The sequence below is a fragment of the Panthera tigris genome, chromosome C2 (genome assembly GCF_018350195.1).
Source record: "Panthera tigris isolate Pti1 chromosome C2, P.tigris_Pti1_mat1.1, whole genome shotgun sequence".
Taxonomy (NCBI): domain Eukaryota; kingdom Metazoa; phylum Chordata; class Mammalia; order Carnivora; family Felidae; genus Panthera; species Panthera tigris.
Genome location: NC_056668.1, coordinates 125,858,739 through 125,885,782, shown reverse-complemented (window position 1 = coordinate 125,885,782; position 27,044 = coordinate 125,858,739). Strand labels below are relative to the sequence as shown.

The 27,044-nt window shown below is 35.5% G+C and overlaps 1 protein-coding gene across 2 annotated transcripts in view; it reads left to right on the top strand.

Moving 5' to 3' along the window:
- The window catches only part of PPP2R3A (protein phosphatase 2 regulatory subunit B''alpha), a 217,867-nt gene that overhangs the window by 141,386 nt on the left and 49,437 nt on the right, over window positions 1-27,044 (top strand). For both annotated transcript variants that reach the window (XM_042956215.1, XM_042956216.1), the window contains exons 8-11: window positions 4,803-4,889; window positions 8,702-8,858; window positions 11,552-11,600; window positions 12,074-12,163. In XM_042956215.1, the coding sequence (XP_042812149.1) occupies window positions 4,803-4,889; window positions 8,702-8,858; window positions 11,552-11,600; window positions 12,074-12,163 (383 nt within the window). The remainder of the gene's footprint in view (window positions 1-4,802; window positions 4,890-8,701; window positions 8,859-11,551; window positions 11,601-12,073; window positions 12,164-27,044) is intronic.

Below are 27,044 nucleotides of genomic sequence, written 5' to 3'. Positions count from 1 at the left end.
TGCAAAGAAATTGCCAGTGAGTAAAAGATACTGCTTATCCTAACTGGCATATGCTGACTTCTGAGGGAAGAGGTGCTCATAGGAGTTTTTAAAATAAGCAATGAGATTGAAAATACTTCTGTGTGATATTGGTGCTGGCAGCAAAGACATTCTCTGGCTTCCTCTGATGATGTCTTAGCAATGTATTCAATGTCTTGATTGGCCTGAAGCCATCACTTCAGACCAAAATGCCAGGATTTTAATTGCTGAGGACAATGTACTGATATTTCCTAAGATGACTAAATTGTGGTGGAGACTGCTGATTACTAACAGCTTGCCTCTTTCCCCTTGAGAACTTCTCCTCTTGACAGAGAAAGGAAGAAATGTGTATTAGATTTTTTTTAAGTCCACATTCTGCAGAAGACCATGAAGAAATACTTTTCAGAGCCATATTAACCAGAGTGGATTAAGAATCTTTTCACCACTTCCTGTCAGGTAGAAGAACCATGCTTCCAGCATTTGAGTCTGTTCATCTGCATTTAGGTTACCTACAATGAGCAATCTCTAATTTCTTTGTCTTCATCCAATCCACTTGTCAAAACCTGTCTGATAGAGCCACCACACACTTACTTGCATTCCTGGTGACCTATACTTGTAAATTAGAGGTTTCCAGCTCAATAGGTACAAAGCAAAAGAAAGGAAACTGATTTAAGAGTCAAACTATCAAGTTAACTGGAGACCCCGTGGTAAAAACAAATGTGTCGAATTTCATTCCGCTCACTGCTAATAAATAATTATTCTTACTATTATTAATTTTTAAATTTTGTTTACTAGTTTTAAAATTGGGATTCATTTCTTTTTTATTTACCTAAGAGTTGTAGAACAAAATTAGGGGGAAAAACAAGGGTAATTGATGTAGAACCAAGCAGCTACATGTTCTCACCACTAGATGGTATCCTTATCTAAATAAGCTAAAATGCTGAATCAGTAATGTGGAAACCAATAAACGTGCTGATGAAGTGGGGCAACTGAATAAAGAGATTTAGACTATGGAAAAGGAATACATTTTTTAATATTATTAGATAAGTAAGTTAGGGGCTAAAAATAGGAAATGCTTAACAGTCAAAATATTAATTTTAAAAATTCTTTCAAAAAATGAATAAGCAAAAATAAATACAGATCAAAACTTTATGATTTTAAGTGTAACACAGTACATCCCAAAATAATATATTTAAAGAGTATATAAATATGAAATATTGGTAGGAAACTCAAACGTTAAGAAAATTGATAATCAAAATCAAATAATAAGGATAAAAATATAATCAACATATAAAACTTTGGTGTAATAATATGTATTGAAATTGACTTTTACTTGAGAGAGGAGTCATGGAACTATGATCAATGGTATTCTTAATGTTTATTTTCATATATATAATTTCTGTGCTAAAAAGCCTCCATCTTTTTTATATGAACTTTTGCCAAGCTAGTATTAAGAATGCATTGTTGAGTAAGCCACATTTTCTGCCCTGAAGCACCTCAAGTCAGATTCTGAATGATTGGAGCCAATAGAGAATTTACATACCAGCTAGTCCTAGCTTGAATCTAATGCAGGAATCCTGTTTTAAATAATTGTGGTGAGAAGAAACCTTACTACTTTATACAACCCATTGCTTCATAGGGCTAATTTTAGGAAATTCTTACTTATTTTAAAGCATTTTAGTGTAAGGAGTATCCAGTAGTTTTAGTTGTGCTTCTGGTGCAACACAGAGACAAATCAGCTGCTTCTCCCACCTGATAGTCAGCCATTCAGATCATGGTCACAGGTACACTCTAGTCTTACTTTTTCCTCAAGAGTAAAAATTACTAAATTAATAGTATCCTTTACAATAATTTTGAATATAGTTACCCTTCTCTGTTTTATGTTTTCTGTACACTTTATATGCCATCTATCTATCTGTAAGTCACAAACAACAGTACTGATTTATATGAAATACTAATTAGAGACCTTTCTTGGGTTGGCATCCATCTGCTACTTACAATGCTGACTAGAGTTATTCAACTAGCTACAAATCCAACCCATATGTCTTTATCACAGGTACAATATGAAAGTCTTTGTTACACAACTCTCAAACCTCATTAATTTATCAAGCAGTTTTCTAAGGAAGACATACAGATGGCCAACAGGTACATGAAAAGGTGCTCAACAGCACTAATCATCAGGGAAATGCAAATCAAAACCACAATGAGATATCACCTCACACCTGTTAGAATGACTAATAACAAAAAGACAGGAAAATAACAAGTGTTGGCAAGGATGTAGAAAAAAAGGAACCCTTGTGCACTGTTGGTGTGGATGCAAATTTGCTCACCCACTATGGAAGACTGTATGAGATTCTTCAAAAAATTAAAAATACAATCACTGTATGATCCAGCAATTTTACTGCAGGGTATTTATCTGAAGAAAAAAAGATCCCAACTCAAAAAGATAAATGCACCCCATGTTCATTGCAGCATTATTTACAGTAGCCACAATATGGAAACAACCTAAGTGTTCCTCAGTGGATGGATAAAGAAGATGAGGTATATACATACAGTTGACCCTTGAACAACATGGGTTTGAACGGCATGGGTCCATTTATATGCAGATTTTCTTTATAGCACTGTAAATATATTTTCTCTTTCTTATGATTTTCTTAATATTTTCTCTAGCTTTATTGTAAGAATACAGTTATACAGTACATATACCATGTACAGAATATATGTTAATCAGCTGTTTTTGTTATTCGTAAGGCTTCTAGTCAACAGTAAGCTATTAGTAGTTAAGTTTTGGGGGAGTCAAAAGGTATATGTGGAGTTTCAACTGCACACATGGCCAGGGTTGGCACCCTTAACTCATGAAATCTTGCCATCTGCAACAACACAGATCAACTCTGAAAATATTACGCTAAGTGAAATAAGTCAGTCAGAGACAGATACTGTATGATCTCTCTTATATGTGGAATCCAAAAACACACACAAAAAAAACAAAGTTAAGCTCATAGATACAGAAAACAGATTGGTGGTTTCCAAAGGCAGGGGGTAGGTGGGGCAAAATGGGTGAAGAGGGAGTTAAAAGGTACAAACTTCCAGTTATAGAGTAAATAAGTCATGGGAATATAAAGTACAGCATGATGACTATAGTTAATACTGTATATGCTATATATAGTTAATAATATGCAGCACAAAAATACAAATATATTGCATATTTGGAAGTTGCTAAGAGAGTAAAGAGTTATCACAAGAAAAAAATTCTGTAACTATATATGGTGATCATTTTGCAGTATATAAATATATGTAATCATGTATACCTGAAACTAATGTATGTCAATTATTCCTCAAATAAAAAATGTATCAAGCACTTATTAGCTATCTGATATATGCAAAGCACCATTATCAGGCACTGGGATGCAAGTCAAGAAAGACCTGGTACTTTGGAGTTTGGAGGTGATGATAGGTGTCTGACCACACCAGTGTGTTTAGAATATAACCACAGGATGAACGGAAGGAGACTCGCATGACAATTGGAGCACAGAAGACAGAGCTCTCTCTACTCTAGTCCCTGTTTTAGGGCTTCCTGTGGAGTTGGCAAGTTGAGCTAGATTTTGAAGGGTCAGGAGTTAGCACTGATAGCAGGAGTAGGATAAGGAAAGCTGGGCAACAGAAATTTGGGCCTTCATTCTGAGGCTGGTATTTCCCTGCTTTGTTTGAGAATCACTGTCTTTGCTAAAGAATCCAGAAGAGGAATGGTGGTGTAGTCCCCCATTACGCCTATTTGGGTAGATGTCCAAATGTCTTCCCTTTTTTGTTCTTCTTGCACCAAATAACTTTTAAAAAGGATCTAATCTTTTCCATGATAAAACCACCAATGATACAGGATTTCTGTTTTATTTGACAATCAAAATCAAAGGCAAAATGTCAAAAACTATTCAAGGTGCTCTTGCTGCCTTTTTTTTTTTTTTTTTTTTTTTGAGAAAAGAAAAAAAAACAAAAAAGTAGCTGATCAAAGGGAAATTAAATGGGTGGGCATAACCCCAGGTAAAATTGTTAGGAATACACTGTGGCCTCCTCCCTCCAGGATGGCAGCTTTGTCTTCCTTCTCCAGTACTCTCCTGTACCACAACACACACGTTGTCAATCTCAAACACATTTGCAACCCATTCCCTCCTCTCTCGTCCTGTCCACCGTCTTCTCCAGAGTTTCCCATCTGTTGTTAAGCTCTTTTAAAACCCTAGCTAATAACAGAATTGTTCATGGCCAAGCATGGACTTGGTAGGAGATATCCCAGATGTATTTGAGTTTCCAGAGAGAGGCTGGAAGACTGGAAGTCTTTAAGATTCTAGTGAATAAGGCTAAAATAACCAGAATAATGCCCTCTTGAATCAGACTATGTTGGGAGCCATTCTTCTGACCCACCAATTGTTAAGCCAACCCAGTGTGTATTTCCTACCTCATTTACCTTCCGAAAACATCCAGCCCAGTAAGCACTGCTTGAATCAGGCATCAATGTATAAGATGAGAGTTAAATAAAGTGACATGTAGGCAGCTGGAATGCAGACTTATGAACAAAGAATATCTTTTTATTCTTCTTGGAATTATAGGGGCAGATGTAAATTACATGGTTCTAGTTTTTAAAATACAGTGTTAATTTTTATTAGAAATTACGCTTGACATAATCAGAAAACCAAAACATAGCTTTTTGTTCAAGGTACATTCATAAGATGGGTTTTGGTAAAGTAATAGTTATCTTCAATTTTTTTATTTGGTTGTTTTCCTTTTGGAACCAGGTTATTCAGAGAATATTCTACACAGTCAACAGATCTTGGAGTGGAAAAATAACTTCGACAGAAATAAGAAAAAGCAACTTTTTGCAAGTAGGTCTCTCATTGGAATTCATGTATAAAAGCAATTAAGGGGAGCCTGGGTGACTCAGTTAAGTGTCCAAGACTTGATACTGGCTCAGGTCATGATCTCACGGTCGTGGGACTGAGCCCCATGTTGAGCTCTGTGCTGAGCATGGAGCCTGCTTGGGTTTCTCTCTCTCTCTCTCTCTCTCTCTCTCTCTCTCTCTCTTTCTCTCTCGCTCTCTCGCTCTCTCCCCCCCACCCCGCCCTTTCCCTGCTTGCTCGCACATGCATGCTCTCTCTCTCTCAAAATAAATAAACCTAAAAAAAGAGCAGTTTAAATAATACTATTAGTTAATTTAACAAGTATTTGAGCGCTTACTGCATGCAAAGCACTTTCACTACTTTCAGTCATTAAGCATTTATCAGATAACCTGAGATGTGTTGGGGGTAACAAAGGTGAATAACCAGAGATTTTTGTATCGAGTCATGTGGAGTAAAAGAAAAGCACACAGTCACACCTGAGGAAAATTTTCACAGAAATGGATAACAAATATGCATAGAAGGCCTCACAGGACTGACATGTGATCTTGACCTTGGAGGATATTGGGAGTTTATCAAAGTCAAAAATTAGAAGGGGATTCCAGATAGAGGGAGCAGTATAAGCAAAGGCCCATAAGCATGAAAGTGTCTCAAGTCTCAAACGGAACAGTCTACTGGCTGGTGGCTCTGCAGAGACTGACCAGTGATGCAGCCTGGCAGGCTGGGTTAGGAAAGACCTTGCAAAAGGAATAGAGGGATTTTAACGTGATCCTTTTGGCAATGACTCTTTATCCAGCTCCTACTGGAGTGGAGAAAAATATTAAAAATTCTTTTAAGGAAGACACATTTCATTCAATTTTTTTATTTATTTTACCTACTATGAAAGTATTGACCACTAGTGGGAGCCTTTTACTGAGGTAATCTTCGTGCCTGACGGTGGAAGCTTCTATTAATCTAAAGAATGGTTCATGGTTGAAAGGAAATATTTTATTTTCAATGAATCATACTAAATGAAGCTTAGGGTAATAATACCACCTTATGTACTCTTTATTTTTCCATGTCTTCATCTGAGACAAAGTAATGAAGACTTGGCAAAATGAGCAGCCCATAATACATATACACACCTTTTTTATTCTAAAATGAATAGTAATCATCACAGTGATTGTTAATATTTATTGAACACCTGGTGCCTGCCTCTCTCAGCAGCATCCCATATGGGATGGGTCAAAATGGCAGTAATTCCATAAAAAAGGCTTCATACCTTGAGAATGATGATAATCCCTCACATTCCTGAAGCACATTAGAGTTTATAGTTTCTAGCATTATTATATATTTTTTTTAACTGATGATAAAATTTGAGGCTCAGATACGGTTGAATGACAGGTAAGATCACACAGCAAGTAAGTGATTGAATTGGAAACGGAACTCAAATGTTCTTCCTAGAACATGGTTTAATTTTTCCCCTTCTCCCCTACCCCTCTCCTTATTCTTCCTATTAGTGCATTATTCATGAATGTATGCTCGTAATGTATATGCTCATGAAGCATTCAAGTATGTGACATATCTAGAATAACCAGCAGAAGTCACTATTTATCTCTTTACGCTGCCATTTCATTCCTTTTCCCAGACAGAACCCACATTATCTGTGGTTTTATTCCCTTGTATGTTTACATGAAGTATACAGTTTTATTTTGTATGGCTACTGTTACGAGGTTTTGTAATATATGAGATCATTATTCTGTTAATTTGTTTTTTTCCACTAACGGTATATCTTGACATTCTTTTCATTTCCATTCATATAAATCTATCTCATTTTTATGATTCTTCTGCATAATCTGTGGTATGGTTCTACCGTAACTAAATTACATACTTCCCTTTAGAAGATGTTGAAGTCATTTTCATATTTTTTCTTTGGAAAGATGCAGTGCATATCCCTGTACTTTCCTCCTGTTAAGAATCTTTCTAGAATAGGGGTGCCTGAGTGGCTCAGTCGGTTAAGCATCCGACTTTGTCTCAGGTCATGATCTCATGGTTTGAGCCCCACGTTGGGCTCTGTGCTGACAGCTCAGAGCCTAGAGCCTGTTTTGGATTGTGTCTCCCTCTCTGTCTCTGCCCCTCCCCCGCTGACCCTCTGTCTCTCTCAAAAATAAACATTAAAAAATTAAATTAAAAAAAATTTTTCTAGAATAGACTACTGGAGGGAAAATCCTGGATCAAATGGTATGTACATTTTCAGTCTGATAGATCCTGCCAAAAACCTGTACTAGTTCACACACATTCACCAACAGCAGAAGTCATCTTTTTCATTTTATGACAATCCAGTAGGTTAAAATGAGAGCTGCTTCTCAAGATTTGTTTTAATGTACATATTCTGCTTTATACATGTTAAAGAACATTTTGTAAAACAAAACATTACAAGCCTTGTTTGGAAAACAAAAAAAATTCCTGTTTTATCACCCTAATACAGCTAATAACATTTTTGTATGTGTTTTTCTTGTCTCATATATATGTGCAGATTAAATGAATTTAACATATTCTTAGTGTGTATAATTTTATATACCATATTTTGCTTTTACCATGTCATGGTTTTCCTTTGTTTCTGTGTAGACTTTATAATTTTTACTGGCAGCAGAATCTTCCATTAAGTAGTTTTAGTCTCATAATTTATGTTCTCAGCTTGTCAGGGCATATTGGTTTCCCAGTATTTACATTTTGGAACATAATTTTTTATCGAAGTAATTTATTTGCACTATGAAATAGTTATCTTTGTTCCTTATAATGTTTTTCATCTTTAATTCCACTGTATTTTCTAATCATATTGACATGTTTTTTTTGTTGTTGCTGTTAAGATTTAGCTAGTAAATATTTGTCTTTTTTTTTTAGCTTTCCTTTTAAATTTTATTTTAGACTTCTCTCTTATGGATAGCATATATCTAGATCTGTTTTTTTTGGGGGGGGGGTTGGTTTTTATACTCAATCTGAAAATGCTTTAATATGGAGACTCAATTCATTTATATTTATTGTGATTGTTGATATATCTGATCTGACTTCTGCCATCTCATTTTGTTTTTTCTATTTCCTAAGTTTCCTTATGGTTTCTTATATCTTTCTGAATTTTTCATTTCTGAAAACATCTCTATTTATCTGCCCACTTGCATGATAATTGTAAGAATTGTTAAGAAGCCTGGGATTAGCATTATTGTTTCTGATGTTTTCCATCAGGGTACACAGTGAATCAGGGGAGACCCCGGTTTACTTCCAGCTTAGGGCCCCGCAGCTCCATCCCCCATACTTTCAACACCAGGCCACTGCACATCAGCACAGTACCATACATAAGTCTCCTTTATAGTAAACTTGATCTCATTACAAAGCCAAACCCTGTATGTAGACTTCCACTCTACATAATAGAGGAGATGCCCAGTCTTCATAATTTTGGAAAGTTAAAAGCAATGTCAGTTCATGACCATCTATTTCAGCCTCTTGTGTGTTCTGGTTTGCTAGTTTGGGGACCTCTGACAGGATACAGTCTCCTTGGTAACAGTCCTTCCCTTTCCCTGCTTTTAAATCCTCCACAGCATCTATCCCTTTGCTAAGCATAATACAGAGTTTGTAAATGCTTATAGATTGGTCAGTTGATTAAAGGTAGGATGAGGTTGCCTGTTACAGTTCTTGGTTTAGTACCAAAAACCAAAAATTTTAATTAAATTTAAAATAAAACTTCATTAGACTCTATATAATGGCCAAAGCTGGTTTTCATAATTTTAAAATAAATTAATCCTTCTCTTCATACTTTATTTCAGACTCTAGCCCTTTTGGAAGAAGAGGAAGATATAAACCAAATCACAGATTACTTCTCCTATGAACATTTCTATGTTATTTATTGTAAATTCTGGGAGCTAGATAGTGATCATGACCTCTACATCAGCCAGGCTGATTTATCTCGATATAATGACCAGGGTGAGTGTTTTATAGTTGTTAAGACTTAACTATTTTGAAGAAGGCAAGAGTTGTCTGAATTGTTACATGAATGAGAAATTCCCATTTCTTAAATTCTTTATCTAATCAAGTCCTCTTTTTAAAAATTTTTTTTTAATTTATTTTTGAGAGCGAGTGGGGGAGGTACAAAGAGGGAGGGGACAGAGGATCCAAAGCCGGCTCCACACTGACAGCAGAGATCCCGCTGTGGGGTTCGAACTCACACCCTGAGCCGAAGTCAGACACTCAACCAACTGAGCCACCTAGGTGCCCCATCAAGTCCTCTTTAAAGAGCCAAGAATTTTTAAGTGGGAATGAGTGAAGGTATCGATTTTTCATTTAGAAGGCAAGTGTAGGAGAAGGGACTTAAGGTAAATAAGCAATTAGAGTCTTTGTTTTGATTGTCTTTGATTAATTTAATTAATTAGTATGTTTATTTTAGTTTTTGGGAGAGAGAGGAGAGAAAGAGAGAGCACGTGCAGGGGAGAGACAGAGGGGAGAGAGAGAATTCCAAGCAGGTTCTGCACTGTCAGTGCAGAGCCCCATGTGGGGCCCAAACTCAGGAGATTGAGATTATGACCTGAGCCGAGAGTTGGATGCTTAACCAACTGCACCACCAAGGCACTCTGTGATGTTTATTTTCTAGTGATGAGTTGAATTAGATCCATTCCTATGTAGTTTATTTGAAAGAGAGTGTATGTACACCCTGTAAGTTTCCCATTTTACAGTATTTATAAACAGACAAGGATGAAATAATATGCCAGTGTTTTCAAGGACTAATAACAATTTACTTTTGGAATTTAGATCCAGAATAGATATTTTCTCCGCAGATGAATTTTGTGTGTTTTCTTTTATCAGAAAACAAAAATATTAAACATCACATGATACTACTCCTTTTGCTTCATTTTTACCAGTTAATAAACTGATAACCTATTACCTGCAAATATTCTTCCTCAAGCACCAAGATACATTGACTCATTCTTTTCTCATAAGATTGTCTCATAAGATTCTCATAAGATTGTTCTATTCTTAAATGTCTTCTCAGGCACTGCTATTTATTTTAAATCAGACTTTAGCCCTTTAGGTGTAGCAGAGTACAAATCTTAAATACATTGAATTTCACTTCTGTTATTTGGTATCTCTGTGATTAACTGTTTGCATCTTAAGAAGAGTTTCATTCTATATGATCTTAAGTATCATAGAACTTTCCATATATAAAAAAGAGTCCTTCCTCTCTATTCTCAGGTGCCAACCAGGTATCAAGAGAAAATACTCAGATGTACTTATTGATGAACAAGCATTTTAGTACTATACCTCCCTTCTTCAAGTAGTCATAATCTTGCTGTCACCAGAATAGCATAAAGATGGAGATATTCACAGGCATATCGGGTCAGCTTTATTAGCTGTGCACCTTCTAATCACCGGTGGCCAGATCATCTGTGTAACATGAGGTCATACAAACCTTATGGGCTCTAAAGCACTCTCTCCAGCTGATACAATCATAATTCTCATTAGGTTCCAAAATGTATATATACACATAACAATTCATTAGAGGTATATTAAAGTGATGATGTCCAAATAAGTAGGCATCTAAGCCTGCATGATGAAGAGCCCATCAAAACTACATAATTGGCAATCCATTAGCCTGTCCTAAATGGGACAACATGATCTTCAATTTTAGGGTAAACCTTCCAAATGTAAAAAAGACTTTAGCTTTGGGATTAAATGTCCATGCCTTTCCTATACAGCCCTCTGTTTGTATAGTACAAATTATTATAAACCAATGTTCACCAAAGTCTAGAGGGTCCTTATATAAGCTTTGTGGCCAGGCATGGCTCTACTGACACCCATATTCCCAACATTCTTCAGCCAAATTAATTTTACCTTTAGGTTGACTATACCTAACTGTATGCAGAAGAATTAGATGCTAATAGCTACTGTCTAATAACTTCATCACTTATTTGGAAATTTTAGTGTACATGCTATTGCCTGGGGCACTTCTTAAAAGAACAGATTCTGTCCTCACCAAATCCCTAGGTCTGAGATGTATTGACATAGCCTTTTGGTAAAACTAAAGGCTTTGGTTATTTTGAACCAACAATGAGGTACACTGCTATAGATTCTCTAGGATCTACCATCAAAAGCAACATGCTATCTTAAGATAAAATTGTATGTTATGTCCTGGACTTTAATGGAATAAGAATATATGAAAAGTATGTTTGTGGTATGTTTAGGTATCTTCTATAAAATTCTACTTGAAAGCATTCTCCATTGTTGTACTCAGAGTCCCTTATCTTAGGAGTTGCTGATCAGTTCCCTTGAATTTAATACAAGGATAAAATTTGTCTTGTTTTAGAGGAAAATTGTCTTAGATACAAGATCAATATAAATCCTATATGTTTTTGTCTTAGTTGTTAGGACGCTCAACTATATTAATACATCACAGCTGTCAGGCATAATCATTTGCCTATTTTTTTTAATGATTGATTATGCCACTTCAAATTCTTACTTTCAAAAATATAAATTATACATAAGTAAAAATTTAAATATTCATATTCTTGTTATCGAAGATTATTATGTTTTTAGCTCATAGCTACTGAAAATAAATTTGCCCAAAGTATTGCCTTTATGGAACATGTTCCTAACTAGCTTTGTACTTTCTTATTTGCATTTAGCTTCATCAAACAGAATTATTGAAAGGATATTTTCTGGGGCAGTAACAAGGTAAGAAAAAGCATCTGAGTTTAAAAATGAATTACAGGTAATACTTTAACAATCTCATTTTAGCACAGCTTCATACATGTCATTTATGACATGTATGTCATGGCTTCATACAAGACAGCAGTAATTCTTTATATACAGACATTAATCCTTTACCTAAATACAGGTAAAGGTATTTGATCCTGGTGATTATTTGCATTCAAATTAGAAACCAGACTTCTTTCTTCATACCAGCAAATGTCTTCTGGTTTCACCCTTCTAGGCCTTTGAAAACAGGATAGGTTTTGTAACCTTTGTAAGATTTCCAGCCTTCTAATTTTTTTTTTTTTTACTTTTTATTTAAATTTTAGTTATAGCCTTCTAATTTTTTTAACTTAATTTCCAAAGAAGGTGTTGCTTTATTTCTTAGTCTGTCATCCTACTAAATTCATCCGAGTAATTGTTCAGGAAACTTGATAATGATATGTTTTCTTCAGGGGAAAAACAGTACAGAAAGAGGGAAGAATGAGCTATGCAGATTTTGTTTGGTTTTTGATCTCTGAGGAAGACAAAAGGAACCCAACCAGGTACGACTTCTTAAGATTCCTTTGCCAGTAACATTTAACGCTTAAACAAAGCTTAAAAAATTGATGATGCATATCCATTGGATGCCATCTTGACATAGGGGTACCAAGATGGATTAGACTTATTCTCTGCCCTCTTAGACTGAATCCATAGTCATAAAATATCAAGAGAAGTATTTTTACCCCCAGAAACTAAGGTGAAGTAACATGTGAGCTGGCTCTGAAGAATAAGTAGGACTTACTTTATACAGAATGTAGGAATATATATTGTGAATTTTGTTGTTTTATGATCTTGATGGTTCAGTAATAAATCAGAGAGAGAAAGAAGAGCAAATTGTGGATGACTGGTATAGATAAATTAGAATCATCTTTCCCTTTCCTTGGCACTCTCAAATGTACCTTGATTTGTAGTTTTGAGTTTACACGTGTGTTTCTTGCCACTAGTCTCATGTTTAAGCCAAAAATCTAGGCCCCTCTCTTCTTTTTATTCCCAGCTTATATAATAACACAATACCCAATACATAGTTTGTGCTTAGTACCAAGGGAGGGAGAGGCTACAGTTTTTGGTGCTCCTTGCTAGTATAACTGACTCAACTGTGTGCATGTTGGTTGAAGTATTTATCTAAATATTGGATATATGGTTTAGAGCTCAGTGAAGGTAGTGGGGCACCTGGGTGGCTCAATGGGTTAAGCATCTGACTTCTGCTCGGGTCATGATCTCGTGGTTCATGAGTTCAAGCCCCACTTCGGACTCTCTATATTGACAGCTCAGAGTCTGGAGCCTGCTTCGGATTCTGTGTTTCCCTCTCTGTCCCTCCCCACTTACGCTCTCTCTTTCTTTCAGAAATAAATAAACATCAAAATTTTTTTAAAAAAGAATTCAATGAAGTAGAAATCTAAGCTATTTATTGGGCAGCCTATTAGATTATTTTTAAATAACTTTGTTTTCCATTTCAAACAATAATTTATTGTCCATTAGAGACAATTTAGAAAACATGGGTAAGCAGAAGAAAATAAATTTTAATTCTAACACTCAGAATAAGACACTATTAAAAAAGTTGGTATATATTGTATGGTCTATTTCATATATTGTTACATACATGTTAGACATTAAGATTAGCTCCATTGGATTAAGTCTTAATTACCATGCACTCCAAAATTTTGATGGATTGCTTTCCAAAACAATAGTTGCAGCTAAACAGTTGTAACACTCACTACTTTCTTCGTTAAAATAAATTTTCCAAGGGGTACCTAGGTGGCTCATTCACTTGAGCATCCGACTTTTGATTTCACCACAGGTCATGATCCCAGTGTTGTAGGATTGAGACCCTCATTGGGCTCCATACTGATTATGGAACCTGCTTGAGATTCATATTCTCTCTCTCTCTCTCTCTCTCTCTCTCACCCTCACCCCACCCCCCCACCCCCTGCCCCTATCCCACACTCCTGCTTTCTCTCTCTAAAATAAAATTTAAAAGTTTTTTAAAAATAAGTAAATAAGTAAGTATTCCTAAATGGAATTTTTAGGTTAAAAGGGTATAGATATTTTGGGGGGAATTTATAAAAATTATTAAGTTGGTCTTTAGAAAAGTTTTGTCACTTTATACCTTTATCAACAAGATACAGCATATTACTAACACTAGGTATTTTCCTCTTAAAAATATTTTCCAACTTGATAAATTAAAAATTCAGTATTATGTATATTGCATTTCTTTGATTACTAATGAGGCTGAATTTTTTCATACCATTCAGCCTTTTTTATTTCATTTTAGCCAACTTGCCTTTTCATGTCTTTTGCTCATTTCTGTTTTTATTTTATAACAAATACAAAAAATATTAAAGTTTTTTATATTTAATAATGAAGCTATTAAAAATATATAAAATAAAAATATTTAAACTACATACATTCAAAAACCTTAATATGAAATTCATTCATAATTCCATGACCCATATTTAATATTGGTACATATCCATTCACTCCTCTTTCTCCCTTTCCTTCTCTCCCGACTCTTTCTCCTCCTATTCCTCCCTGCACCAAAAGATATATTATGCTAAATGGTATCATATTATATAGATTTGTGATACACTTTTTCACCTAACAATATAGTTCCATGCTAGTAAGTATGCATGGTTTTTTTCCTCTTTTTTTAATTTAATTTTTTTAATTTACATCCAAGATAGTTAGCATATAGTGCAACAATGATTTCAGGAGTAGATTCCTTAATGCCCCTTACCCATTTAGCCCATCCCCCCTCCCACAACTCCTCCAGTAACCCTCTGTTTGTTCTTCATATTTAAGAGTCTCTTATGTTTTGTCCCCCTCCCTGTTTTTATATTATTTTTGCTTCCCTTCCATTGTGTTCATCTGTTCTGTGTCTTAAAGTCCTCATATGATATTTGTCTTTCTCTGGTGGACTAATTTCACTTAGCATAATATCCTCGAGTTCCATCCATGTAGTTGCCAATGGCAAGATTTCATTCTTTTTGATTGCTGAGTAATACTCCAGTATGTGTGTGTGTGTGCGTGCGTGTGTGTGTGTGTGTGTGTATGTATATATATATATGTATATACACATACACACACCACATCTTCTTTATCCATTCATTCATTGATGGACATTTGGGCTCTTTCCATACTTTGGCTATTATTGATAGTGCTGCTATAAACATTGGGGTATTTCAAACAGCACACCTGTATCCCTTGGATAAATACCTAGTAGTGCAATTGCTGGGTCATAGGGTAGTTCTATTTTTAATTTTTTGAGGGACCTCCATACTGTTTTCCACAGTGGCTGCACCAGTTTGCATCCCCACCTACAATGCAAGAGATCCTGTTTCTCTGCATCCTTGCCAACATCTGTTGTTGCCTGAGTTGTTAATGTTAGCCATTCTGACAGGTGTGAGGTGGTATCTCATTGTGGTTTTGATTTGTATTTCATCATTCCCCTGATGATGAGTTATGTTGAGCATTTTTTCGTATGTAGTATGCATGTTTATAATTTATCATTAATTTATTATTTTGAAAGCTTAGGTTGTTTCAGTTAGATCACCTAAATTTCCAAAGATTTGAAGGCTATTCTTTTTTCTAATTCTTCCCTTCTCAGTGTTCTTTTAACCCTCTCAACAACCTTTTATCTTTCATATTTCCTCAGTTATGAAAAAGCTTTTCTCAAATAATTCTCATCTATATTTTCCTATTTCTGGAACCTTATTATCCCATAAGGACAAATGAAGAGAGCTAGAAATGGTAATGAAGATTAATATAACAAACCACGAATATATAGTTCTTCAGTCTTCTCTCAGCTTCTTTAAAAAACATAAGTTACATAAAGTAATAATTAGACCAGTATAGTTTTGGTAATATATATATAGTAATGTGTGTGTATATTAATTAATATTATAATATATGTATTATATATTATATATATAATAATAGAAAAGTATAATTAAAAGTAATAATTAGACCAGTATAGTTTTGGTAATACATATACTAATTAGTATATATTATATATTATAATATATAATTAGTATATATTATATATTAATATTAATATAAATATATATAGTAATATATATAGATGTAATATGAATAACAATAGTAGCATAAAAAGAAGAAGGAAGAGAGTTATATAGGAGTAACATTTCAGTATCTCACTGGAATTAAGAATAAATCTGGGGGCGCCTGGGTGGCTCAGTCGGTTAAGCCGCCGACTTCAGCTCGGGTCATGATTTCGTGGTCCATGAGTTCGAGCCCCGCATCGGGCTCTGTGCTGACAGCTCAGAGCCTGGAGCCTGTTTCGGATTCTGTGTCTCCCTCTCTCTGACCCCCTCCCCCCGCCCCCACCGTTCATGCTCTGTCTGTCTCTGTCTCAAAAATAAATAAACGTTAAAAAAAAAAAGAAATCTGAAGTAGATTATAAGATAAAAATGTATATGGCAAGCCCTTAGAGAAACCACTAGAAAATTAATTCAAAAATGTATAGTGAACAAAATCATTAAATGAATTAGAATGTTACACTTAGAATCACTTAATGTAATCACTTAATCATTTAATGTAAAAGAAAGCAGTAAAGGAGACATAGGAAAAATGCCACACAGATAGAAAACAAAAAGTAAAATGGCAGACATTATTCCAACTATATCAATAATAACAATTTATAAATGTGAATGGATTAAATATTCCATCAAAAGACAGAGGTTTTCCAGACTGGATTTAAAAACCAATATACAATTGGGGCGCCTGGGTGGCTCAGTTGGTTAAGCCTCTGACTTCGGCTCCAACTTCGGCTCAGGTCATGATCTCGCAGTTTGTGAGTTTGAGCCCCACATCAGGCTCTGTGCTGACAGCTCGGAGCCTGGAGCCTGCTTGGGATTCTGTGGCTCCCTCTCTCTCTGCCCCTCCCCCACTTGTGCGTGCGCGCTCTCTCCCTCTCTCCCTCTCTCCCTCTCTCTCTCTCAAAAATAAATGTAAAAAAAAAAATACCATTATATGCTGTCTATATGAGACACAGATTTAAAGATCCAAAAGGGAGAAAAAAGGAAAAGGAAATATAAAGATATGTCATGCAAGCAACAACCATAGGAAACTTAAAGTGGTTTTATAAATATCAGAGAATGTAGACTTTAATACAAAAAGAGTTACCCGAAACAAAGGACATTTTATATGATAAAAGAGTCAGTCCAACAGAAAGACTCTACAATTAGAAACATATGCACCTTACAACATCGAACCCTAAAATACATGAAACAAAACTGACAGAATTGAAATAAACAATTCAACAATAATAGCTGAAGACCTCAATACCCCACTTTCAGTGGGTATTTCAGTGGATGAACAACCAGGAAGAAGATAAACAAGGAAATGGAAGTCATGAACAATAGTACAAACAAAACTATAGACCAAATAGACCTAACAGATATCTATAGAATACTCCACCTAAGAACAATAGAGTATATATGCTTGTCAAGTACACATGGAATATTCCCCAGGATAGAATATATGACAGGCTGTAAAACAGCCTCAAATAAATATAAAAAGAAGTAAAATCATACAAAGCATAGTCTCTGACCATAATGAAATAAAATTAACAATAACTTATAGGAACTTGGGAGTTTACAAACATGTAGAAACAACACACTGCTTAAATAACCAGTGGGAAAAAAAACTAATGCATCAAAAGAAATAATTTGAATCTCTTGGTAGATTTTTTTTTTAATTTTTAATGTTTATTTTTTAGAGAGAGAGAGAGAGAGAGACAGATTGTGAGTGGGGGAGGGTCAGAGAGAAAGGGAGACACAGAACTCAAAGTGGGCTCCAGGCTCTTCACTGTCAGAACAGAGCCTGACACAGGGCTCAAACTCCCAAACTATGAGAGCATCTCCTGAACTGAAGTCAGACGCTAAACCATCTGAGCTACCCAGGTGTCCCAAAAGGAAATAATTTGAAAGGAAGGAAAATGAAGGAAAAAGTAAAAAGCTTTGTTTAAGATGAATGAAAATGGAAACACAGTATGCCAAAACTTATGGGATGTAGCAAATGCAGTACTAAGAAAAATGTGTAGCTTTAAACACGTATACTAAAATACAAGAAATGTCACCAATCAATAACCTAACTTTCTACTTCAAAGACACGGGGGGGGGGCGCCTGGGTGGCTCAGTCGGTTAAGCGTCCGACTTTAGCTCAGGTCACGCTCTCGCGGTCCGTGGGTTCAAGCCCCGCATCGGGCTCTGGGCTGATGGCTCAGAGCCTGGAGCCTGCTTCCGATTCTGTGTCTCCCTCTCTCTCTGCCCCTCCCCCCATTCATGCTCTGTCTGTCTCTGTCTCAAAAAATAAATAAACGTTAAAAAAAAAAAAAAAAGACACTGGGAAAAAAGGAGGAAATTAAGCATAGCAAACACAAGGAAAGAAGAAAGATTGAAGTGTATAAATTAAGTAGAGAATAGAAAAATAATAAAATCAATGGAACCAAAAATCAAGATTTTTTTAAAGAATTAATAAGGCCTTAGCTACAGGACACCTGAGTGGCTCAGTCGGTTAGGTGTCTGACTCTTGATCTTGGATCAGGTCTTGATCTGAGATTTGTGGATTCAAGCCCAACATTGGACTCCAGGATGGGTGTGAAACCTACTTTATGAATGAATGAATGAATGAATGAATGAATGAAGCAAGCAAGCCTTAGCTACACTGATCAAGAAAAAAAGAGAACATTCAGATTATTAAGGTCAGAATAAAAGATGTAACATGAATGCTGACCTTACAGGAGTAAAAAGGATTGTCATACACACATATATAACAACTTTATACTAACAAATTAGATAACTTAGACAAAATGGGCAAATTCTTGGAGGGACATAAACTGCTATACTGGTTCTAGATGAAATAACTCTGGTTAGGAAAAATAATCCCAGGCTGAGATGGCTTCACTGGAAAATGAAAGGAATTTCTTTGACCTGATTAAGAAAAACCCAAAGCTAACAACTAGTGAAAGGTAAAAGACTGAAATCTATTTCCTGTGATCAGAGAAAAGATAAGGATGTCTATTCTTTCAACATTGTACTGAAGGTTCTAGCCAGGACTATCAGACAAGCTAATGAAGTAAAAAGCATCCAAATTGGAAAGGAACAAGGAAAACTATCTATTTGAGTATAGTTTATATCAGAAATCCCAAGAAATCGACTAAAAAACTACTAGAGGGGCACCTGGGTGAAGTGTCTGACTTTGGCTCAGGTTATGATATCACAGCTCATGAGTCCAAGCCCCTCATTGGGTTCTGTGCTGACAATGCAGAGCCTAGAACTTGCTTCAGATTCTGTGTCTCCCTCTCTCTGCCCCTCTCCTGCTTGCACTGTCTTCTCTCAAAAATAAATAAACGTTAAAAAAAAAAAAACTGTTAGAGCTCAGTAAAGGTTAAATAAGGTTGCAGGATATAGTATCAATTTATAAAAAATCTATTTATGCACAAGCAATAAAAAAATTAAGGAAATAATTCCACTTACAATAGCAAAGAGAATAAAATACCTAGAAATAAATTTAACAAAGAAGTATAAAACTTATACTGTGAAAACTATAAAACATTGTTGAAAGAAATTAAGGAAAATCTAAATGAAATGAAGGCATCCCATGTTCATGGATCAAAAAGCTTAAAATTGTTAGAATGGCAGTACTCTGCAAATAGATTGGTAGATTCAAAGCAATTCCTAACATAATCCCAGCTACTTTTTGTTATTTGTTGTAGAAATGAAAAAGCTGATTCTTGAATTCCTATGGAACTACAAAGGGATCAGAATAACCAAAACAATCTTGAGAAAGAACAAAATCTTAGGATTCATACTTACTGATTGCAAAATATACAAAGCTGAACTAAAGAAGACAATGTGATACTGGGATACAGATTGACATGTAGATAAAGAGAATTAAGAGTCTGGGAATAAATCCTCACATTTATGACCACTTGATTTTTAACAAGGATGCCAAGATAATTCTAATGGGGAAGAAATGGTCTCCTAAGAAATGGTGTTGGGAGCTGGATACCCACATAGAAAAGAATGAATGTGAACCCTACCTCACATCATACACAAAAATTAGCTCAAGTAGATCACAAATTGAATGTGAGAACTAAAGCTATAAAACTTTTAGAAGAAAATATAAGAGTAAATTTTTGTGGCCATGGTTTCTTAGATAAGACTTCCAAAAGCACAAACAAAAGAAGAAATGGATGAATTGGACTTCAAAAAAATTAAAATCTTTCATGCTTCAAAAGACAACATCAAGAAAGCAAGAAGACAACCACAGCATGGGAGAAAATATTTGTAGATGATATATCTGACAAGTGACTTGTATCTAGAATATATAAAAAGTACAACTCAATAATAAAAAGATTAATTTAAAAATGAGCAAAAGATCTAAATATTTCTCCAGTGAAGGTATATACATGGCCAATAAGCCTGTAACAAGATTCTTGATATCATTAATCAGGGAAATACAAATAAAAACCATAATAAGATACCACATCATAGCCACTAGGATAGCTACAATCAATAAGTGTTGACAAGGATGTAGAAAAATCAGAACCTTCAAATGCTATTGGTAATGTAAAATGCTGCAGCCACTGTGGAAGACATTGTGACAGTTCCTCAAAGAGTTAAACATAGAGTTAACATATGACCCAGCAGTTCTACTCCTAGGATGATACCCAAGAGAAATGAAAATATTCACACAGAAATTTATACACCCATGTTCAGAGCAGCACTATTAATAGCCAAAAGAGGGGACCTGGGTTGGCTCAGTCAGTTAAGCAAGCAGCCACCTCTTGGTTTCAGCTCAGGTCATGATCTTGTGGTTAGTGAGTTCGAGCCCTGCTTTGGGCTCTCTGCTAAGGGTGCAGAGCCTTCTTGAGATTTTCTCTCTTCCTCTCTGTCTGCCCCTACCCCACTCACTCTCTCATTCAAAAATAAATAAATGAACATTGAAAAATAATAATAATAGCCAAAAGATAGGAACAGCCCAAGTATCCATCAGCTAATGAATGGATAAACAATTGTGATATATCCATATAATGAAATATTATCCGGCAATTGAAAAAATGTACTGATGCATACTAAAACATGGTTGAATCTTGAAAACGTTATGCAAATTAAAAGACAACAGTCACAAAATACAACATATTATATAAATACATTTACATGAGTTGTCCAAAATAGGCAAATCTACAGATACAGAAAGTAGGTTAATGGTTGCCTAGGCCATGCTATTATATAATGTGCTTATTTTAATAAAACTGTTTTAAATTCTAAAAAAAAATGAGGGACCTAGGGGAAAATGAGGAATGAGTGCTAATGGGTATGGAGTTTCTCTTTGGAGGTGATGAACATCAATTGTAGTGATGGTTATGCAACTCTGTGGATAAACTAACAACCACTGAATTATACATTTAGTATAAATAAAGCCGTTAAAAAGAGTTGGAATAATACAAAATATATTACCTAACCATAATGGAATTGATATAAAAATAAGAAAATAACAATAAAAATAAGAAAACGATGACTGGAAAATATCTACCCACTTGGAAATTAACCAACACACTTTTTTTCTTTTAATGTTTATATATCTTAGAGAGAGAGAGAGAATGTGAGCAGGAGAGGGGCAGAGAAAGAGGGAGACACAGAATCCAAATCAGGCTCCAGGCTCTGAGCTATCAGCACAGAGCCCGACACGGGGCCACCCAGGTGCCCCTAAACAACACACTTCTAAACAACCTGTGGCTCTAAAAATATGTCTCGAGAAATTACATAAAAGTAATGACTTAAGTGGACCAATTCCTTTAAAGTCACAAATTAGTAAAACTTATGCAGGAAAAAAAACATAACCTGAATAATCGTTAGGGATTCCACATCCTAGCTGTTAAGGAGATAAACATGCAAACATGCTATCTCATATAACAGACCATACATCATATTGATAAAGAGCCTAGGATTTGGAGTCATACAGAAAATTCATAATTCATAATTGAATTCATAATTAACAACGTTCTGAAAAATAAATGTTGGCTCAGATAATTTCACTATTACAGTCTTCTAAACATTTGAAAATGAAATACCGAATTCTATACCACTTCTTCCAGAAAATAGAAAAAGAGGGAATAATTCCCAACTCATCTTAAGATGCCAGTGTTATTTTTATACCAAAACCAAACACATGCAAAAAAATAATAAAACTATAGCCCAACATCCCTCATGAAGACAGACTCAAAATTCATTAACAAAATAATAGCAAACCAAAGCTCAGCTTCTCTAGCTCTGCAAAAAATGCTGGTGGTATTTTGATAGGGATTGCATTAAATGTGTAGATTGCTTTGGGTAGTATAGACATTTTAAGTGTTTGTTCTTCCAAGCTATGAGTATGGAATGCTTTTCCATTTCTTTGTTTTCTCTTTAATTTCTTTCATAAGTGCTCTATAGTTTTCAGAGTACAGATCTTTTACTTCTTTAGTTAGGTTTATCCCTAGGTATCTTACTGGTTTGGGTACAACCGCAAATGGGATCAATTCCTTGATTTTTTTTTCTGCTGCTTCATTATTGGTGTATAGAAATGTGAAAGGGTCACATGCAACCCAGTGTTTACAGCAGCATTATCAACAATAGCCAAACTATGAGAAGATCCCAAATGTCCATCGATGGATGAATGGATAAAGATGTGGGGTGTGTGTGTGTGTGTGTGTGTGTGTGTACAGATAGATATACACACACACACACACACACACACACACACACACACACAATGGAAGATTACTCAGCCATCAAAAAGAATGAAATCTTGCCATTTGCAACTATGTGGATGGAGCTAGAATGTATAATGCTAAGCAAAATAAGTCAATCAGGGAAAGACAAATACCATATGATTTCACTCATATGTGGAATTTAAGAAACAAAACAGATGAACATATGGGAAAGTGGGGGGGGGGGAAGGAGTAGGGAGGGAAGGAAACCACAAGAGACTTCTTAATGATAGAAAACAAATTGAAGAATTGATGGAGGGAGGTGGGTAGGAGATGGGCTAGATGGGTGATGAGTATTAAGGAGAGCACTTGTTGCCTTGAGCACTGGCTATTGTATGCAAGTGATGAATCACTGAATACTGCTCCTGAAACCAGTATTGCACTGTATGTTAACTAACTAGAATATAAATTTAAAAACAAAAAAAACCAAAAAAAAAAACCCTCAGCTTCTCAACCTCTCAGGCTCCCCTTCCAGAATCAGCAGATACCCCAAAGGAAAGATGGTCCGAAATACTAGGCTACTCCTCTCAGGATTTCCTTCTAGACCTGGATGCCATAATTCTTCACTGCCCTGTTAATTTAGTCCACTGCCTTCAGACAGTATTTTTCCTCAAAATTTCATCAATGGGAGGGTTAATCCAAAATACTTAGTTTATCATTGCTAGAAGCAGTACTCTTAAGGTCATCTTGTCATATCGTGATCCATAACTGGATCTCTACTTAAAGGAATTTCACCAAAGGAAGTTTTTAGGATCAGAAGCTTTTTTGTGTGCCCCTTTTCTGCCATGCCTCTTGCCTTTCTCCTGTGCTAACATATTGTTGAGGCTTTATTTTTTGCTAGATGACAGGTGTTTTATATGCAATGGATTATTTAATCCTCATATTGATGAGGTTTTGGGGTGATGGTGGGGTGGTCTAGAGCCAACAGCCAAGAAAGAATTGAAGATGTCTTTGGTGCAAAAAGGTGATTTCATGAAAGCATGATGACAGGACCCATGGGCAGAAAGAGCTGAGCTGGGATTGTGAAGAGTGGCTAGTTATAGACTATGAAGTTGGAGAGGTAAAGTCAAATGGGTGGCCTCCAGAGGGACTTGGATATGCTAAAGAGGACTCCTAAGATACCTGAGCATGGCTTTTGTCAAGCTAAGGTTGTTTTTCCCTCTAGCAAAGCATTAACATTAGGACAGCAAGGGGTTCCTGGAGTAATGTTACACTCTGTATTTGCCTCAAGTATTTGTCCATAGGCTGCAAGCTATAAGGAAATTTAATTTTATCTATATTTCCTTCTTGCTTTTGTTCCCCATATCACTATGGGGTGATGTTGGAGCTCCGGGGAAACTGAGTCTATAGGTTTCTGGAGATTAGGCTATTGATAAGATTGCCTTTTTCTTGTAATTTACTAAGACATTTGATAGAGACTCATGTCATGCAGGACTGTGATCTCTATCAGCTGGCCTTTGGTTTTCTTTCCTTTGCTTTGTCCTTGGGCAGCTGAGAGTGCCTGAGGAATATCACACACATCCAACCTGGTGTGGGTGAGGGAGGCTAGCTTGCGCTTTGTCCTCAGCCCGCCCCACGCTCCCTCATCAATATCACTATAAATTTAGTGATCCCATGTTACCGTTGAGGAAACAAGCTCTGAAACCTTGCACAGCTAATATGTGACCTAGCTTGGATTCAAATCCAGGTCTTTATGACTCAAGATCCTGGGCTCTTTATCACTATGATGTATGGTCTGTTATGAGACAGCATGTTTGCAATGTTTATCTTAACAACTAGGCTGTGGAATCCCTAATAGAGTTCTCTTGGTGTCCTGAAATGCTTAAGAGACTAAAAATTTGGCCAATCGTGAAGAACTCCTCTAATTTTGACTTGTTGATATGTTTCCTTGGCTTCTGTTGGCACTTACTAGGCACCCAGTATGTGTATTGTTAATGCTCATGTTGCCTTACTAAAGCAGAATGTAAGCAAAAGACAATTAAGTCTCACTGTTAAAAGTAACAAGGGAAATGTCTGTATCAAAACCAAACTCTTATGTAACAAAACATAATAAGCAACACTTTGCAGAAATCAAGTTTGTTCCTTATGAAAGATATGGGTGGAAAATTTAGTTTCTTGAAAAAAATAATGCTATAAACTGTGATGACTACTGTGTAAAATACTACTTATAAAATTCAGATCTTGAGTCTTTCCTATGTCTGGTTCTGTCAGGGTTAGATAAGGAAATTATCTTTGGATAGATTGTTTTTTGTGAACAGGTTCTTACAACCCTTCTTTTGGTGTAAACTTGAACCATCCTTCTATACTGTTTTTCATTTTTGTTTTGTTTTTTATCACATTCTGCTTATACCTTGGTTTTTTAACTAGGTGTCCTCACCAGCAACTATCTCCTTCACCTTTATGTCTGAGAGGACTAGGCCAGTGCCTTTGAAGTTATAGGCACTAAAATATTTATACTGAATATTCAAAGGAATGTATATTTAGCTAATCCCTAAGCAATAATGGAGCTTCCTATAACTTTCCTCTTCAGTGGCTTACAGGAATTATCAGGGGTAAGAAATGTTTGGTCCAGAATTTTATTTCATTCAGCCTGAGGACAGGGGCAGAAAGTAATCTTGTTTATATCTACAGTTGTATAATTTGTCATATAATTATGCTTTAAAACCAAAAATCAGTGGCAAATGTAGTAAAAATTTAACACTAGTTCTCTCTGGGTAGTTATTCCTTTTGTGTGCTTTTCTGTTTGCCCATTTTCCTACAATGGATAGTCATTACTTATAGACTCTGAGAAAATACTACCTTTAGTAGAGAAAAAAAAAAATCTGCATTGGAAGAGAAAAAGCTTTAAAGAGTACCTGGTATTTCCAATAAGAAAATCCCCTCAGAACATGTCCTATATGGCTGGTTTAGCCAGCCAGCAGCCTCTGCTGCTAAACTTTCAGGGACAAATAACTAAGGTATGTTGTTCATTTTTCTATCTCTAAGCCTAAAAACATCTCTCTTTTGTACACTGATCCTTTTTATGCTAATATATATTTTTTAACATTTATTTTTGAGAGAGAGAGTGAGAGCATGAACCGGGGACGGGCAAAGAGAGAGGGGTGACAGAATCCAATGCAGACTCCAGGCTCTGAGCTGTCAGCACAGAGCCTGATGAGGTGCTCAAACACACGGACCATGAGATCATGACCTGAGCCAAAGTCAGACACCCAACCAACTGAACCACCCAGGCACCCCTCTTTTTATGCTAATATTCACTGAATTATATCTTATTCATCTATCCATGATACTCTCAAACATTTAAAGGCAGCTGTCCTGTCACTTTGGCAAATATCAAGGCAATAATATATGTCTCTTTGCCTCCTAGCTTTCTTTATCTCTTACGTGTTACAAAGATTTGCTAAAGTATCAGTTTAAGCTTTATCATGTAGACTCTTTTATCTTTGTTCTTAAAGTGCAACTGACTATAGTAGTTTATATTTCTCAGTAAAATAAGTTGCCTTTCACTGCAGTCCTATTAGGTACTTGTCAAAACTAAGAGTCTTCCTTCTGTCCTAGTTTTATTATCTTAAGACAAGTAATAAGTAATTTGAAGACTAAGAGACCTTAGAGACTGGTCAAACCCCTTTTCGTACAACACAAAACATTATTTCTAAAAAAATAATGACACATGGTATAGCAACCACATATTGCCACATTTATTGTAATGCTCTGCTCATGAGATCTATCTCCTCAAGGTTTTTCTGACAATCTGGGAATATTTTAAAGTGGGGTAGTATTCTTTTCAAACTTCTAAAACTCTTAGAGTAGATGTGATATGACTGGATCTCACCACAGCCAAACTATTGCCTCATGTTCATTGTATCCAATGAATGTCCCCTCTGTTCTTTAATGGTATCATTAAACAGTCAGCTGATACAATTTTTAAAAATAGGTTTCCCAAAAGAAATTTGCAAGTATTACTTATTGCAATAGTAGAAAATTCATCTCTCTCAATAAAGGTACACATAGATTTTAGTGTGACTTACTTGAAAGTAATAGTCACACTTAATTAATTTCACCTTACTCTCCTCAAAAGATAATTTTTAAAACCATTAAATATATCAAGGACTACAAATGAGAATTTAACCAAGAGTTTCCTAGAGCCTTATCTTGAAAAGTTTTACTTTGTACCAGGAATCAGTGGTCTTTTAGAAATATTTTTCCCTGTCACCAACTAATGCTGTTGGCTTCATATTTTGTAATTAATTAATGACATGACTAAACTTGCTACTCCAAGTGATAATGCTAAATGATAGTGGCCATAATATAGCATGAATAACTTACCAAGTGAAGATAGCAGTTTAGTTATACGTAGTGCTTTTGGTTCCTCTTGAAATTCCATTAAAATGACAGTAAAGAGAGTTTTTGTAAGTAATAAATTCATGGGGTGCCTGGCTGGCTAGTTGATAGAACATACAACTCTTGATGTCAGGATCATGAGTTTAAGCCCCACATTGGGTGTAGAGATTTTTTTTTTAATTTTAAGAAAAAAAGAATAAATTCATAATAACAAAGGAAAAAAGAGAAAACAAGTATTTGGAAACTGAAAGCAAATAAAGTTAGCAGAC